At 44.9% G+C, this 18174-nt stretch overlaps 1 protein-coding gene across 10 annotated transcripts in view; it reads right to left on the reverse strand.

Moving 5' to 3' along the window:
- Positions 1-18174, reverse strand: part of HHAT (hedgehog acyltransferase) — a 334554-nt gene that overhangs the window by 100806 nt on the left and 215574 nt on the right. For all 10 annotated transcript variants that reach the window (XM_073339002.1, XM_073339001.1, XM_073338997.1 and 7 more), the window contains one exon: positions 12329-12473. In XM_073339002.1, the coding sequence (XP_073195103.1) occupies positions 12329-12473 (145 nt within the window). The remainder of the gene's footprint in view (positions 1-12328; positions 12474-18174) is intronic.

The following is an 18174-nucleotide window of genomic DNA, read 5'->3' on the forward strand; positions in this document are numbered from 1 at the left end:
TTATTCTATTCAGCACAATTCTTTTCTCAGCCATTTAAAGAAATCATAATCTAACACATACCTAGCTAGATTACTTACTAAAAGTTCTAAGGCTCCATTCCTGTTCTGTCCCTGGCCAAGACGACTACAGACAGACACACAAACCCTTTGTTTCTCTCCCTCCTCCCAGCTTTTGAAAGTATCTTGTCTCCTCATTGGTCATTTTGGTCAGGTGCCAGCGAGGTTACCTTTAGCTTCTTAACCCTTTACAGGTGAGAGGAGCTTTCCCCTGGCCAGGAGGGATTTCAAAGGGGTTTACCCTTCCCTTTATATTTATGACAGCAGGAAATCACCAGAGATCATTCCATAGGTGGAAAGAGCTTGAGATGAGACTAAGGTTAAAGGCTGCCATAGATGATCAGCATCAAGAGAAGATCGCAGCAGAGTCTCTTTACTGGCAAAATGTTCTGAAAAGGCTCATTGCCATTGTGAGAATGCTTGCTACCCAAAACCTAGCACTGCATGGCACTTCAGATCAGCTGTATGTGCCAAAAAATGGAAACTCGCTTAAAATTGTGGAGCTGATGGCTGAGTTTGATGCTGTACTCCAGGAGCATCTAAGAAGAGTCACCACCCAAGAAATGTACACACACCTCTACCTTGGAAAAACAATTCAAAATGAGATCAGACAGTTACTGGCAACAAAAGTCAAACAGAAGACTGTGGCAGATCTGAAGTCAGCAAGATATTACTCTGTTATTCTGGACTGCACACCTGACATCAGCCATACGGAACAAATGACTTTAATGGTGCATTTTGTAACAACAACAGAACCTTGTGAAAATGTCCCTGCAATGGTGACTGTCAGAGAGCATTTTATAGCATCTATTGACATTGATGATACTACAGAAGCTGGTATGACAAATGTGCTTCTTAAAAAGCTGGAAGATATGGGAATTGCGATAGCTGACATGAGAGGTCTGGGCTACGATAATGGTGCCAACATGAGAGGAAAGAACAGAGGAGTGCAGACACGGATCCGAGAGTTAAACCCTCGAGCTTTTTTTGTCCCATGCAGTTCTCATTCATTGAACTTGGTGGTCAGTGATGTAGCATCAGCTTCTAGTGAGGCTGCTGAATTTTTTAATGTAATTCAAAGCATCTATGTATTTTTCTCTGCATCAACTCATCAATGGCAAATTTTGAAACAACATCTGGGAACATCCTCTCTGACACTGAAACCACTGAGTGCTACACGATGGGAAAGTCGAGTGGAGGCAATAAAGCCTATCAAACACCAAATTGGGAAGATAGATGATGCCATAGTTGCCATTATGGAGGATAATGCTATGACAGGAACTGTTATGGGAAATGGAATCACCAGAAACATACATAACTTCAAATTTCTGTGTGGCTTAGGGTTGTGGCATGACATACTGTTTGAAATAAATATTGTAAGCAAGAGACTCCAAGGTGTTGACCTTGATATATCTGGAGCAATGGAACAACCGGACAAAGCAAAGTCATACCTACAGTCTTACCGGTCAGATGAGGGATTTCAAAACATTCTGAAGAGTGCACAGAAGTTGGCAGAGGAACTTCACACTGAAGCTATTTTCCCACCCATTCAAGAATACAAGAGTCACCGAAGAAGACGACATTTTGATTACGAAGCACAGGATAATCCCATAAGAGACCTCAAACAACAATTCAAAGTTGAATTCTTTAACCAGGTGCTAGACTGTGCAATACAGTCAGTTGAAGAACGTTTCATGCAGCTCAAGCAACACAGTAGTATATTTGGGATGTTGTATGATATTCCAAACTCCTCACTTTACCTGAAGAAGACCTACACCAGCAATGCAGGGCACTAGAGACAGTGTTGACACATGATGACATGCACGTTATTGATGCGAGTGATTTAGGTGATGAACTGAAAGCCGTTTCAAGATACATTTTAGCAGGATCAACTCCAAAGGCTGTTCTGGAATATATGTGCACAAATAAGATGACCTCCCTCTTTCCAAATGCTTTTGTTGCTCTGTGCATACTTCTAACACTTCCTGTGACAGTTGCCAGTGGAGAACGCAGCTTCTCCAAGCTGAAGTTAATAAAAACGCATCTACGCTCCACAATGACACAGAAGAGGCTGGTTGGTCTTGCAACCACCTCAATAGAGCATGAGCTGGCCCAGACTGTGGACCTTCAGCAGGAAGCAGTTCAAATCTTTGCAACCAAGAAGGCACGGAAAACATCACTTTGATTATTCAAACAGATAAAAATGCCAGTGTTTACTATGCAGACTAGAAAAGTTACATTTGCTCTTCAGGTGTTTGAAAGTTAAGTGTTAAAATTTTTGAACAAGGCATTTTAAGTTGTTAGTTCTCCTTTATTGGGGTGGATAGCAGAGCAGTACCATGAGAGGAATGGAACAGGAAGAAGGTAGAATTGAAACCTTTCAAAGTTTTGTCCCAAGCGAGGGGGCATGGGGGCATCATTTGAGCTCCCTGCCTCAGGTGCCAAAATGTTGTGGGCTGGCCCTGGACCCAGGGGCCGCCTGAACAGCTCGGGCAGCCCCTGGGCCAGCAGCACCAACCACTGCTGGGGCAGTCTTGAGCCACCGCACCCTCCCGCCCCACCAGCAGGAGTTTGGGTGTGGAAGGGGGCTCAGGGCTGGGGGTTGTGGCATGGGAAAGGGTGACGGCTCTGGGTGGTGTTTACCTCGATGGGGGCTCCCCGAAAGCAGTGACATGTCCCTCAGGCTAGGCAGAGGCGTGGCCAGTTCAGCTCTGCACGCTGCCTCTGCCCACAGGCACCACCCCTGCAGCTCCCATTGGCAGTGGTTCCTGGCCAATGGGAGCTGCGGAGCCGGCGCTTGGGGCCTGGGCAGCACGCAGAGCTGCCTAGTTGTGCCTCTGTCTAGGAGACGAAGGACATGTCGCTGCTTCTGTGGAGCCATGCAGAGCCAGGTAGGGAGCCTGCCAGCACTACCAACTCCCCCCGCCCCCAGCAGCAGCGAGGGTCCCAGGCCACACGCCACCGCTCGCCTACCCTCCCCCAGCAGCAGTCCTCGGCTGCCCCCCAGAGCACCCGTGGCACCCCTGGCCTCAGAGCACATGTGATGCTCCTGGGCCGCCCCTTGCCCCACAATGCCCAAGTTTGAGTTAGGGGTATACAGTACAAGTCATGGACAGGTCACTGGCCATGAATTGTTGTTTACTGCCCATGACCTGTCCATGACTTTTACTAAAAACACCCGTGACTAAAACGTAGCCTTATTGATGATCAGAGAAATTTGGATGAGAACTGAATTTGCCTTCCATCTGCACGGGGAAGAAGGTAGGAGCAGTATTGTTACCCGTGCAATTTTAAAATAAGCTTTGCTATTCACTTATAAGGGCACCTGTCCATACAGGGAGTTGCTGAGAGCACCAATCACTGCGACCTGGGTTCAATCCATTATTAGTGCTTACTTCAGCAAACTCCCATTAGAGACAATGATAATTTGCCCAATGAGGACTTCAGGATTGGGTCCATTAAAAAAGTATTTCTAGTGTACTCTTAATGAAACTGTACTACTTTAGGTCCTGATTCTGGGAAGAAATGTATTGGCAGACCCCTCTGCCCACAGGGAGCTGCAGGGACTTCAGTGATCGTCCACATGCATGGTTCTCTTTGCAGGACTGAAGCCTTACTGCCTAGTAGTCCTTAAATCTCAGGGATTCAATTCAAAAATATTTGACTGTACACGTGTACGTGCACACACACACATACACAGTTACGAGTTTCACTGATAAATTGTCACTTTGTAAAAGGATGTTGTAGGTCTTGCTTGGAATGCTTTCCCCACACAAAACAGCTGTAAAAGATGGGTTTATTTTCCATGCAACTTCTATGAAAATCAAAAACTTAAGGTAGCAGTCTCAATTCAGTGTCTAGAGAACAAGCATCCACAACACACACCCAGGAACACAGTAGACACTAAATCACCCATTTTGGCAGCTTCAGCATATCAGCACAGAGACCAGCGTTGAATAGGCTCAGCTCGTGACCTGCCTTCACAGATCACTGGTGTTCCATCAAGTTTAAGGTTGAAGTGCCACTGGTTGGGCAGCGCTGAGGAAGCCCGAACTGCAAGTGCTCATGCTGTACCTGTTCTGTGGATAGAATATTTCAGTTCAGCAGCTTTCGTGCAAACTAACTCGTCTATTTTAGAAAGTAATTTAAGAACAAAACTCAGATTTTTTTGAAGTAGCATTCTGATCATCATGATTAGATGTTCTGCATAAAACCCATAAGTACAGGTTATCATCACAGATTGCCACACAGTGGGTGTTTTTTACATCTTGCCATTCCAAGATTTATTTTACCTGTCAGCCCTGACAATTCAGTAAAGCCTGTAGTTGTAGCTTTAATATCTGCATTGAAATATATAGTATTATTAAGTCATTCAGGTTCATCATTTACATTTTGAATAACTTTGCAAACAATCACCTCGTGAAAACAACAGGAGTCAGATTCATGTCTCTGCCTCCTTCTGCCTGCTCCCCGCTGCCCATATAGGCACATACACAAAGCCTGACTACTTGGTATTTGGGCAAGAAATTCTGAGAAGGATGTAGGTAATTCACCATTCCTACTGCTGCACAGGTTGAAGGGCTAGAACTAGCCTCTCTACGGCTGCTATTTCAGACCACAGGCCAAAATAGCATTCTTTACCCGCCCTCCCCCTCACAACCATTATACAGGGGTTGTAACGAACTACAGTCATGGAACCTATGGACTCCCCAGCCCATCCCCAAATCCACACTGGCCTATTATAAAGTCCTGCTCCACAGACTGCATGGAATGTGGCGATGCCCTAGCCTAAGAAGATATTCCATAGCCTCTCCTGTGCAGCCCCTCCTCATGGTATACATGGTGCAAAGACTTGTTTGGGCTTTCCAAACTGGGATGAATTTCTTGTAGAGGTTAAAGAGTGACAGAGTGTGCAGATGACTTCTGGTGTCATTTTTCATCCCAAATTAATGTAACATTTTTTCTCTTTCCAACCCAAAGCTAATAGTTATTGATTAAAACTGTTTAGAGATTCATCCAGCCTGTCTTAGTAGCACATCAGTGTACACAAGTGTACTCCCTCATCCCCACTCCCTTAGGGCTCTCCTAAATCGGATACTTCCCTGGACAGCTGTGCAATATTCATTACTATCTGAAAGGAAAGCCTACCAAACAATTTTGATTTTGAAGTCTAACTCCTTGACTACTGTAAATTTGATGACTTAAGCAACAACAAAACAAAACAATAAGAAAAAAAAACGCTGAGTTTGTACTGGAACTTGATGTCCAGACTACTGCTTTGTCTGCTGCATGCAGGGGCACAGCTTTGGAAACAATGGAAGACAGGTGGCTTGAGCCCCTTTGTAAACAGATCCCAAATGAGGTTTGTTTGACCACTGGGACCCCCTCCCATTTTAAACTGGACTCCTCTCAATGTCCTAGCAACAACACATTCCATCCACAGTTCATCAACACCACAAGGCAAAAGAGAAAACCACACAGGTGAACGTCACATTGCTGGTATTGTACAGGACACAAATGTACAAAAAAGGAATTTTCCAAATAAGTCAAAAACATTCAGTGTTTAATCTTTCACTTTACACATTTAATCACAAAAATTAGAGAGTAAAAAGACCCTTCAGGTCACCTAGTCCACCTTTTGGCTGACACAAGAATACCCTGACAGCATATACCACAATGCTCTGTTTAATCTTGATTTAAACGTTTTGAGGGATGGATTTCATGTGGGATCTAAATTATTTTGCTTCACTCTTAGAGTCTACACCCTAAAAATATTTGTAGATGGTTAGGTCTCCCATAAGTACAACAATTTAAATTATTTACAATTAAACAATGAGAGTCTGAATAGCTCATCTTGATTTGCAATGGAGAATGCAGGATGCAACACGTGACATTTGTTCAGTAGCAGGAAGATGTGGGAATGGATAAAGAATGCAAGGTAACAAAATTTAAGACCACTTTCGGGTTCTGGTTTGTTATCCACCTTTGTCAGTTTTTAGACGTGCTCTGTAGTAGCAAACACTCATAGCCATGTGCATGATACCAGAATATGGACATGAAACATGTGACACTGAATTTCCTAACAGAAGCATGTGAGCTCTGCTAAGCAAAGTTTTCAGCTTCTTAAAAATAAAGATAATGTGATTAAATTAACATGGAACAAAGTTTTGAATGATTACACTAATTTGTTATTCCAAACCTAGACCCTCTGTAATATCTCGTTCTGTACTGATGAACCCCGCCCCTGAACTAATGGCACAATAATTAACCACAGGACTAGAAGATAAAATCTTTACTAATAATAAACAAAAAGAAACAACAAAAACCAACCTACAATCAATTATATGTTATGATGATTGCTTCAGAAGATGAAAATACAACTTTGTGTAAACTGCTAAACCTTCATAATATTCATATACCAATAAGTAATACTTCTAGAAACTCTACCTTTTTCAAAGTTCTTGTTGTATTTCCTTAGCTGTGCTTACATTGTTGTTTGCATTGTTGTAGCCGTGTAGGTCCCAGGATATTAAAGACACAAAGTGGGTGAGGTAATAAGCTTTTGAGCTACACAGAACTCTTCTTCCGAGCTGAAGAAGAGCTCTGTGTAGCTCAAAAGCTTGACTTTCACCAACAGAAGGTGATCCGATAAAATACATTACCTCACCCTCCTTGCCTCTGTAGTTGTATTTACATTAACCAAGAAAATAAACAAACCAAGAGTTTATCAGATAGTAAATGAACACTTTCAGCTTTTCCCTTGAAAATACTAAACAGCAAGGCTGCAATGCATTGTTGCTTTGTGAATGCTGACAAAATAATAAAAACCAAACAATGTTTCACTACATTTTAGTCTAAAATGAGCAGGTTACTCACCCTGTGCAGTAACAGATGTTCTTCGAGATGAGTGTCCCTGTGGGTGCTCCACTCCAGGCGTTGGTGCGTCCCTGCACCTTCGCTCAGAGATTTTTACAGCAGTACTTGTACCGGGCACGCACGCGCAGAGCCTGCCCCTGACTCTGAGTGTACCTTAATAGTACACTTGTGCGACCGGTCTCCTCAGTTCCTTCTCTACAACGGAGGCTACCCCAACTCCGAAGTAGAGGGGAGGAGAGGCATAAGAGGGAGCAAGTGGCTAGGGGCTCAAATGGTTGTTGAGTTAAGCAGGATAATACTAAATGAAGGTCCCATGGAGGGGTAGGAGGTTTAATGTCCAGGTATAGGGATTGGAGCCCATTGAGAAAACACTTGGCGATTGGATGAGCAAAAACAGAGGTATGGTCGATCTTGTCATGAAAAGTTGTAATAGCAGCTAAGTGGACCTTGATGGAGGTGAAAGAAAGGCCAGATTGCTTAAGGTCTAATAGGTAGTCAAGTATGGGCAGAAGAGGTGCAGAAGTAGGAGGAAGTTGTTTAGTTGAACACCATTGTGTGAATCACTTCCACTTTCTGAGATAGGTGATGTGAGTAGATTGTGTTCTGCTATGTAGCAGCACTCTTTGAACCTGCTCAGAGCACGCTAGTTCATTTTGGGAGAACTATGTAGGAACCAAGCTTTGAGGTGAAGCATGGACAGGCTGGGGTGAAGAAATCGGCCGTGTTGCTGCGATAGGAGTTTCGGAGTGAGGGGCAATGAAATCGGTGAGTGAATTGACATTCTGGTGAGGAATGGAACCCACAGTTGTCTGGGCCATGATGGGGCAATCAGAATTACAGTGGCACAATCTGTTCATATCTTTGTCAGAACTCTGTAGAGAACTGGTATTGGGGGAAAAGCATACATTAAGTGTTGAGCCCATGAGATCAGGAATGCATCTCCTAAGGAATGTTTGCCCAATCCCACTCTGGAGCAAAATTTGGGACATTTCTTGTTCTTCACAGTCGCAAAGAGGTCCAGGGTTGGATAGTCCCAAACACGGAATATATTGCGTATGATTGTGTCATTTATCTCCCATTCGTGATCCCAGGGAAAACAACTGCTTAGTTTGTCCGCAGTGGTATTCAGGGCCCTGGGAAGATAGGCGGCTGATATCCGGATGTTGTTTGTGAGGCACCAGTTCCAGAGCTTCATGGCTTCTGTGCAAAGCAAGTGAGATCAAGACCCTCCCTGCCTGTTGACATAGAACAAGCATGCGATGTTGTCTGCCATTATCCGAACATGTTGGTTCTGAATAAATGGGAGGAAGTGACGGCCGGCATTGTGTATGGCTCCCAGTTCTAGGACATTTATGTGTAGGGAGGCTTCGGTGGAAGACCATAGCTCCTGGGCTATGTGGTGAGACATGTGCTCTCCCCATCCCATGAGGGATGCATCGGTAGTCATTGTGAGTGATGTGGAGTCCTGGAGAAAAGGGACTCCTGAGCAGAGGTTGGAGGGAACTGTCCACCATCGGAGGGAGTCTTTGACTCTGAAGGGTATGGACAGAGGCTTGTTTAGAGCGTGTACATTTGGTTTGTAAACTGTGGCCAACCAAGCTTGGAAGCACCTCATGTATAGGCGTGCATTTTTGACCACAAAAGTACACGAGGCCATGTGGCCTAATACTTGCAGGCAGTCTCATGCAGTGACCTGGGGATTGTTGCGAAGTTTTGTAACCAGGAGTTTTATAGTGTTGAAACAATCAAGCGGGAGAGATGTTATTCCCGTTCGGGAATCAAGGTGCACTCCTATGAACTCCAGTTTTTGGGTAGGAGATAAGGTGGATTTGTTTTTGTTTATTTGCAGACCAAGGGAAAGGAAGCAAGCGACAGTAGCTGCATGGATCGAAGAGCTTCGTCGAGTGTTGAGGCTTTGAGGAGATAATCATTGAGGTAAGGAAATATTACAACCCCGTTTCCTGAGGTGGGCAGTAACCACAGCTAGAAGTTTGGAAAAAACTCAGGGGGGTTCGATAGGCCGAAGGGCAACACTCTGTATTGAAAATGTGTCGAACCAAGGGTAAAACGAAGAAAATGTCTGTGGGCTGGGTGAATATTCACATGAAAATAGGCGTCCTGTAGGTCGAGGGCTGAAAACCAATTGCTCTGCTCCAGCGCTGGGATTATGGTGGTGAGGGTAACCATTTTGAACTTTTGCTTTTTGATACGTTTGTTTAGCTGCCTGAGGTCGAGGATCGGTCACCATCCCCCAGTTTTCTTTTCTGTTAAGAAGTAATGGGAGTAGAAAACTTTCCCTCTGTGTTGTTCGGGTACGATTTCCACTGCCCTAAACCGAAGATGTTGTACTTCTTTGAGGAGCAGTTGCTCATGAGAGGGGTCCCTGAAGAGGGACGAGGAGGGTGGGCGGGAGGGAGGCAGGGAGACGAAAGGGACAGAATCGCCAACTGTGACGACCTTCAAAGCCCACTTTTCGATGGTAATATCACGCCATTGATGGGAGAATGGGCGTAGGCGGTGACCAAAAATAGGGCAGGTGGTGTAAGCGCTGAAGTGGGAATATTGTTTTCTATACCCTCGACCAAGGCTTCAAATTTGCTTATTGGTTGGAGGGGGTTGAGACGCTGCCGAGGAGTTGGGGCAGCGGCGTTGGTACCTGGATCTCTGGCGTTGCTGTTGTTCGTGAGATCTATGGAATTGCTGGCTGTATGTGGGGTAGTGTGGTCACTGGTAAGGCTGATATCTATATTGTCATCTTCTGGTCATAGGAGTTTGAATTCCTAGAGACCGCAGAGTTGCCCTGGAGTCCTTCATGTAATTCTAGAAGAAGAAGAGGGCTGCAGGATGTCAGTTAGCTCATGCTGCTGTTCAGGAATTTCCTCCAGAGTAATTCGTAGGTCATTGGCAGCTCTTTTAAACAGGTCTTGAAATTTTGAGAAGTCGTCCGAAGATGTCGGGGGAGGAGGAAGAAATGCTTCATCAGGCAGAACTGGTTCTAGCGGGTTAGAGGCAGGCTGTGCTTGCTCTTGTGGTTGTGACAGGACTGCCTGGTGTCTGGAGTCAATGGCAGGGTCATCAGCTGGTGGTACTGAGCAGGTCTCACGCCTGGCTGCCTTGGTATAATGAGTGTGCTCCTGAGTATAAGGAGCCCATGGAGCCCAATATTGCCACTCTGGTGGTAAGGGCATGGGTGGTGCCATCCAGGGGTTCACGTACCATGGGGCAGGACCCTTGGAGTAGGATGAGGCAGCTTTTCTATGACCTCTCTTGACTGGGGTCTGTGGATGGGAGATCTGATAAGGTGAAAATTCTCCCTGCTGCCCAGATTCCTCATCACTGGAGGAAAGTGGTGTGGACCTTGCCTGAGGGTCCAGAGAGAAGCAGGTGTTAAGTAGGGGTGACTGCAAGATAGGGGACACCAGGAGGTCCCTTGAGTGTGTGAAAGGCGGTGCCGCAGTGCCTCTGTGAGGGGAGGGCTGAGCGAGAGGAATTGGTTGCGAGGAGGGATTCCTCTGCACCGGTGCCCCAAGTGTTCTGTCACTGCTGGCTAGGTCAAAGGCTGATGGTGCCAGGAGAGTGAGAGGAGTCTGCGGGGGGGTCAGGCAGGCTAGTATGCGTCGGCACCGCTTCCGTTGCGGTGCTGAACAGTGCCATGTGAGAGGTAGGCAACTGAAAGCCTGAAGCCTCGGCACCAGAGGTTAGTGTGACCGCCGCAGCCGCAGGTGACTTCCACACGGCGCCGGAGGAATCCAGGGCATCAAAGGAACTCATCCGGGGGAGCACAGGGAGGGAAGAAGCCTCGGAGAAGGCTTGTCCCTGCGAATACCTTTTGCGGGTGAGAGAGACTGATGTTTTTTTGAAGTTTTCTTCAGTCTCTTTGAAGCAGGGGGGCTGCAGTGTACAGCAGAGTCAGAGCCCGGGTCTGAGGCTGGTCCGAGAGATTTTTGCAGCAGCAGCCATTTTAGCCGCAGCTCCCTGTCTTTGCGTGCCCTGGATTTCAACATGCTGCAGTGGGCACATTTTTGGGGAAGGTGGGACTCCCCCAAACATTTAATACATTTAGAATGGCCAACTGAAAGAGGGATGGCATCATTACAGTTAGAGCAGTGCTTAAAACCTGGAGAAGGCATGTCAGAAGAGGCTGCGCTGACAGGAACAAAGTTTTGTTTTTTTTTAAAAAGAGAAGAGAAAGGAAAAAGGGAACCTAACTATTACTGGTAAGCTAAACGAAGTGGGGAAAGAAGTTGAACAAGGGAGAGAAGAAATTCTCTAACGAGTCTGCTGAGCATTCAGACTCGAGGCCTAATCATTATGGGCCAAATCCTGAAGTCCTTATACTCAGGTTGGGGATGGTAGAGAAGGAACTGAGGAGACCAGTCATGCACGTGTACTATTAAGGTACACTCAGAGCCGGGGGGCAGGCTCTGCGCGTGCGTGCCCGGTACGAGTATTGCTGTAAAAATCTCTGAGTGAAGGCACAGGGACGCACCAACACCTGGAGTGGAGCACCCACAGGGACACTCATCTCAAAGAAGAAATTTACCTATCTTCATGCAATTTGATTGAGTTTAAGCTTTGTGGATTAATTTCTTTTTTGGTTGCCTTTATAGAGAGACATTCACTGAACATCATACAACCCCTGAAAACGTTCATTCTGTTAGGATGATTCCTAAGTGGGCTCTTTGAACTAAGCTGGGCCCTAAGCTAAGGTAAAAGAAGGGCAGGAGAAAACAGCACAGGGAGAAGCCATTTTGTACAAGTTCCAGAGAAGCAGGAGACATAAATGCTCTCACTGAGGAGCTTATGAGTGTAGGAACCTGTGGATACTTCCCTCACAAGAAGAATTATCCCTTTATAAATATCAGCAGGACACCCAGCCAGGCAGATCTACCACAGAGGCATCTGATTATCACTGCTCAGCTCTGACTGTCTGGTAGCACTAGCTGGCTACAGAGCCTTGATCTCACTTTGTTCATGGGGTTCCTTTCATAGAGAGCATGCACTGCACTGGATTTGGTTGGATAGTGTTTGTACTGATGTATGTGATATGTTAATGTTAAAGTTGGGGAAAAAAACTTCCAGCCTGGCCAAATGATCATGCCCTGCCTATTTGTTCATTAGTGTCAATTCACTTCTAGGCAAGCCTGGCACCCGGATAGGGGAACTATCTCCTTCAACCCCTGATGGTCGAGGAGGACTGATACCCTACGTGAAGGAGAACAACTACCAATCCACTTATGTTATTTAGATTCAGTGGGCCAGATTCTGATCTCTGTTACACTGACAAGAGAATTACTTCAGCTTTTCACAGGGGAATTGAGATGACAATCTGGCCTTGCAATCCCAAAGAAACATTTGAAAGCCTTATCACCTACAGCATGTCAAAATAACTTGCCTTCCACAAAGATCCTGTTCCAGTAGATTTTCCCAACTTGATTTCCTCCGAGAAACACTAGATTGGATAAAATCAACATTGAAGTGGAAACAGCTGCCAGGGCAGCGTGAAGTCGACGACAAATTCTCGGTGAGAAAAAACGATCCTGACAAGAAATGAAAAGAAAGACAAGGTTAACAGAGTTAACACTCCAAAAATACAGAGAAGCTGTTGTTGCAGTAACATTTTTACAACTCACACTGGAAAATGCAATGTAATGATGGCAGATAAGCATTCAGACTCGAGGCCTAATCATTATGGGCCAAATCCTGAAGTCCTTATACTCTGGCAAAACTTCCACTGAACTAATTGGTAGTTTTAACTGAGTAACAAATTCAGGATTGGCCCTACAGCTTTAACAATTATTTCAATGTAATAGATCATTTTTAATTTTCACTATCTTCCTTGAGGCATTTTGCTAGTGAGTTGAGCAGCAAACACACCTTCCTATATGGCCAATGGTACCCCACAGGTTCTAATAACCAATTGATTTCAAAGGACTAAAGTGATTCTGTCCAAATATAAAGGATTTAAAGAGCCACTAACACTTTTGATTAGGCAATAGCAAGTTCACTTTTGATTAGTTAATAAACATTCACTCAAAGATGCCTCAGTTAAACCAGAATTGTTTAGTACAATAAGTTCCCTTATAAAAATTACAAATAGTTTGATTGGAAAGTGAATTAAACTGTAAGTTGTGACATTACTGTTCATATTCATTTCAGAGGTGAACCTAGGTATTCTATAATTACTTACATTGGCAAGACAATTTTTGCCATTGGTGTTAATGAAGCATATAAGTCAAGTTAACCACCACAATAACCTTGGAGCAGACTACCGCACTGTAAATTAATACTGGCTGGACAATTTTAAAAAGTTTTGTCCTCCTTTAGGTTTCATGAATGACAAAGATCGCATTATGGTAGATCAGATTAAGAAAGCATACCGTATAGTTACAGTGTTGTATAAGGAACAACATATATTGTACACCACATTTTCAGGTTCCAAAAGTGTCTATTTGTTAGTCTCTAAGGTGCCACAAGTACTCCTTTTCTTTTTATTTAGGGACTCATCCTCTCAGAATCTGAATGCTTCTTGCAAAGTAGTGAACACTCCGAACTCCCATGGGAGTTAAGGAAACTATCCAAGAAGGGTTCAGTCTCTCACAGCTATTCAGATCAGGTCAGGATGTTGTGGCATAGGATGTTGAGTCTTTTATTGCTGTAGCACCAATAAAGAGCATTAATTTATCTATCTGTGATGGCTGTACTGGACCAGAATTAGTGCGCAGACACCAGAAACATGGAACTTGTACAAAATGGTCCTACAGATTTTACTAGGGAGGGAAGTAGACTGCTGGCTTTAAAAACATCAGAACAGACATCTGCGGATGACTGAAAATGAAGGCCCAGAAATTCAAATAAATATACAGGCCTAAAAATGTCATTACAATGAATTTCTGAACAGTAACTCTTTTGTAAACTGCATGTTTACCAACCTAACGTATGTCAGCACTATTCAGCAAAGAAATGTTGGCATATATTCACCTGAAAAAAAGTGAATCAATACAGCACACACACAACAATGGAACAATGAGATGCAGTGTGAAATGTAAGCGATAATGGTGAATCTCCCACACAACTCCGGGGAAAATATGCACTGAATATAAAGGCTGGGATTTTCCTTTGAAAATCTGAGCCCAAAACAAAGTAATCACAGAGGAAAGTGTGTGGACTACAACAATAACCCCAATCTGTGAGTTATTTAATAAAATAATATTTTAGGGCTGTTAATAATAGAATACCATTATTTAAATATTTTTGGATGATTTCTACATTTTCAAATATATTGATTTCAATTACAACACAGAATACAAAGTGTACAGTGCTCACTTTATATTATTTTTATTACAAATATTTGCACTTGTAAAAAACAAAAGAAATAGTATTTTTCAATTTACCTAATACAAGTACTGTAGTGCAATCTCTTTGTCGTGAAAGTTGAACTTACAAATGTAGAATTATGTACAAAAAATAACTGCATTCAAAAATAAAACAATGTAAAACTACAAGTCCGCTCAGTCCTACTTCTTGTACAGCCAGTCACCCAGAAAAGCAAGTTTGTTTACATTTGTAGGAGATAATGCAGCCCGCTTCTTGTTTACAATGGCACCTGAAAGTGAGAACAGGCTTTCGCATGGCACTTTTGTAGCCAGCATTGCAAGGTATTTACGTGTCAGATATACTAAACATTTGTATGCCCCTTCACGCTTCGTCCACCATTCTAGAGGACATGCTTCCATGCTGATGACACTCGTTAAAAAAACACTGAGTTAATTAAATTTGTGACTAAATGCCTTGGGGGAGAATTGTATGTCTCCTGCTCTGTTTTACCCGCATTGTGCCACAATATTTCATGTTACAGCAGTCTCAGATGATGACCCAGCACATGTTGTTCGTTTTAAGAATACTTTCACTGCAGATTTGACAAAACGCAAAGAAGGTACCAATGTGAGATTTCTAAAAATAGCTACAGCACTCGACCCAAGGTTTAAGAATCTGAAGTGTCGTACAAAATCTGAGAGGGACGAGGTGTGGAGCATGCTTTCAGAAATCTTAAAAGAGCAATACTCCGATGTGGAAACTACAGAACCCGAACCACCAAAAAAGAAAATCAACCTTCTGCTGGTGGCATCTGACTCAGATAATGAACGTGAACGTGCATCAGTCCGCTCTGCTTTGGATCATTATCAAGCAGAACCCATCATCAGCATGAACACATGTCCTCCGGAGTGGTGACTGAAGCAAGAAGGGACATATGAATCTTTAGCGCATCTGGCATATAAATATCTTGTGAGTTGGGGTGAGGAGGGAGGGCTCAGGGCTGGGGACTGGGGTGCGGGGCGGTGTTTACAAGGGGGGCTCTTCGGAAGAGGAACAGGAACTCCCCCCCTTCTGCTCCTAGCTCCACGTGCTGCCTCTGCCTGCAGGCACCGCCCCCATAGCCAATGGGAGCTGCAGAACGGGGACTTGGAGCGGAGCGGAGGCAGACGTGGAGCTAGGAGCTGGAGGTCGCCATTTTCCTTGAGTCAGATAGGGAACCTGCCCCAGCTCTACCAACCCTCCTCAACCTCAGCACCCGTGGTGCCCTCAGGGACGTCCCCCTGAGCTGCCCCCCCACCCCAAGTTTTAGTCAGAGGTATATAGTAAAAGTCATGAACAGATCACGGACCGTGAATTTTTCTTTACTGTCCATGACCTGTCCATGACTTTTACTAAAAATACCTGTGACTAAAACATAGCCTTAACCATGACTCCTACATTATGCTCTCCCTTCCTCCCTCTCTCTATCATTCTGCCCTCCACCATCAAGGGTGAAAAAATGCCAGTGGCTCAACAGCATACAGCAACCATGAACAGTAGTTTAGCGTGGGAAGCCAAGAAGCGTAATAGATCCTGATAAAACTGTAGGGAGACTTGAGGTAGGCAAAATAACACCCAAATTGGAATTTGGCCAAGGCTCTCACCGAAGTAATGCTCAGGCCCACTACTGCCTAGCTTATGAGATCTGATAGGTTCACAACCCAAAGTGGCATGACTTTCACATGCATAACAACCTTCCTTAATTAAAACAAACATACAATTATAGGTTTGAGTTTATTTATAAATAGAAATGGATTAGCCTTACAGAAAGGAAAAATCAATAGTGCTATATGTACTACAGACAGCTTGTACTGTTTAAATATGTGTCTTTGGTCATTTACAAGATATAAGAGCATTTCAGCACAGAAACAGTTGCTTCATTGAACTCTCTGAGGGCTATGCTGTAGCTAATTTTCATTATTCTGCTAGGAATTGATCCACAAAGCAGTAAGATTTTCTTGGGAGCATTTCAACTTTCTACACATCTGTAACAAAATAGAAAAATCAAATTGTTTTTTTAAAATGTCTCATGTCATCCAGAAAAATTCAATTATGAAAGTACCTGAGCAGCTACTGTGTCCAAATTAACCTAGTGGAAGCAGTAATTTACCAGTGAGAAAGGACTGAGGTGAGTCTTGATTAACAGCAATATTTGTGATTTAAATATTTATCACTTTGTTGATTGTTCTCAAGATCTGACAGTTTGTCTCCATGAAAGCTATTTCAAAAGCTCTTCTCTGTGCTGTTTCGCTCTATTCCACTGCTGCAAGAAAAATGCCAGCAGTTGCTGTAAGTTCTGACTTCAGCTGTATAGTTTCTTTGGAAGCTGGTGTTCAGTTGTGAAATCCTCATCTCCCCCTTTTTCCTGCTGCCAAGAAAAGTGGCATTTAATGAATTGTTTGATGTTTAAGTTACAAAACAGTTGTGGCTACTTGACCAAAAATCTTATATTTGCCTCCATGGTCATTGGCCTCTTTCATTCACAGTCTGGAGTCTATCACTACCTGCCCTTACATTTGATTTATTTATCTATTTTTCCAATCTGTAAAGATAAACCTACTATGGCGTCTAGGCACATATACAAAAAACTACAATCCCACACCACTCAGATCCTCTGATGGGGCCCAGAAACACAAAGTGCAACATAGGAGAAGTGTGTACAAATGTTGCTTTAAGCGACATCTGCACTTCTCCAGATCCTCAGCAGTCTGTACTCCAGTCCCCAGTGTAAATAAGTGCAGCCTAAACCTCTATCTCAGCCAGTCACTGGGAAAGATGAACTACCACTGCACTCTGCTGTGTTAAAGTAATCTAAGGACAGCAGCTATTGCTAGATTTGGCTCAGCATAACTAGAGTTGCCAGGTGTCCGATTTTCAACCGGAACACCTGGTTGAAAACGGACCCTGGCAGCTCCGGTTAGCACTGCCGACCAGTTCATTAAAAGTCCAGTCAGCAACACAGTGGGGCTAACGCAGGCTCCTTGCCTGCCATGGCTCCACGCGGCTCCTGGTAGCAGTGGCACGTCTGTCCTCCAGTTCCTATGCGTAGGGGCAGCCAGGGGGCTCCGCACGCTCCCGCACCCCAAGCGCCGGCCCTGCAGCTCCCATTTGCAGGAAACCATAGCCAATGGGAGCTACGAGGGTGGCGCCTGTGGACAGGGCACTGTGTGGAGCCACCTGGCTGTTCCTCCACGTAGGAGCCAGAGGTGGCACGTGTTGCTGCTTCCAGGAGATGCTTGAGGTAAGCACCGCCCAGAGCCTGCACTCCTGACACACACACACTCCGCCCCAACCCCCTGTCCCAGCCCTGATCCCCCTCCCACCCTCTGAACCCCTCAGTCCCAGCCCAGAGCACCCTCCGCACCCCAAACCCCTCATCCCACGCCCCAACCACCTGCCCCAGCCCTGATCCCCCTCCTGCTCTCTGAACTCCTTGGTCCCAACCTGGAGCAGCCTTCTGCACCCCAAATCCCTCATCCACGGCCCCACACTAGAGCCCTCACACCCGCACCTGAATCCCCTGCCCCATCATGGAACCCCCTCCTGCACCTTGTACCCCTCATTTCTGGCCCCACCCCAGAACCCACATCCCCAGCCCAGAGCCCTCATCCCCTCCCCATGTGCCAGCCCAGTGAAAATGAGGGAGTGAGTGAGGGTGAGGAGAGTGAGCGACAGAGGGAGGGGGGATGGAGTGGACAGGGCCTCAGATAAGGATGGGGGCAGGGCCTCGGAGGAGGGGCAGGGCAAGGGTGTTCAGTTTTGTGCAAGTAGAAAACTGGTAATCCTAAGCATAACCTTCTCAATAATCTTCCCTCCAAAAGGAAGGCTTATAAAGACAAATGATGAGCATCACAGTCCACCTCATTTAAAAGTCTGTGCTGGGAG

This window comes from Lepidochelys kempii, chromosome 3 (assembly GCF_965140265.1).
Source record: "Lepidochelys kempii isolate rLepKem1 chromosome 3, rLepKem1.hap2, whole genome shotgun sequence".
Classification (NCBI taxonomy): Eukaryota; Metazoa; Chordata; order Testudines; family Cheloniidae; genus Lepidochelys; species Lepidochelys kempii.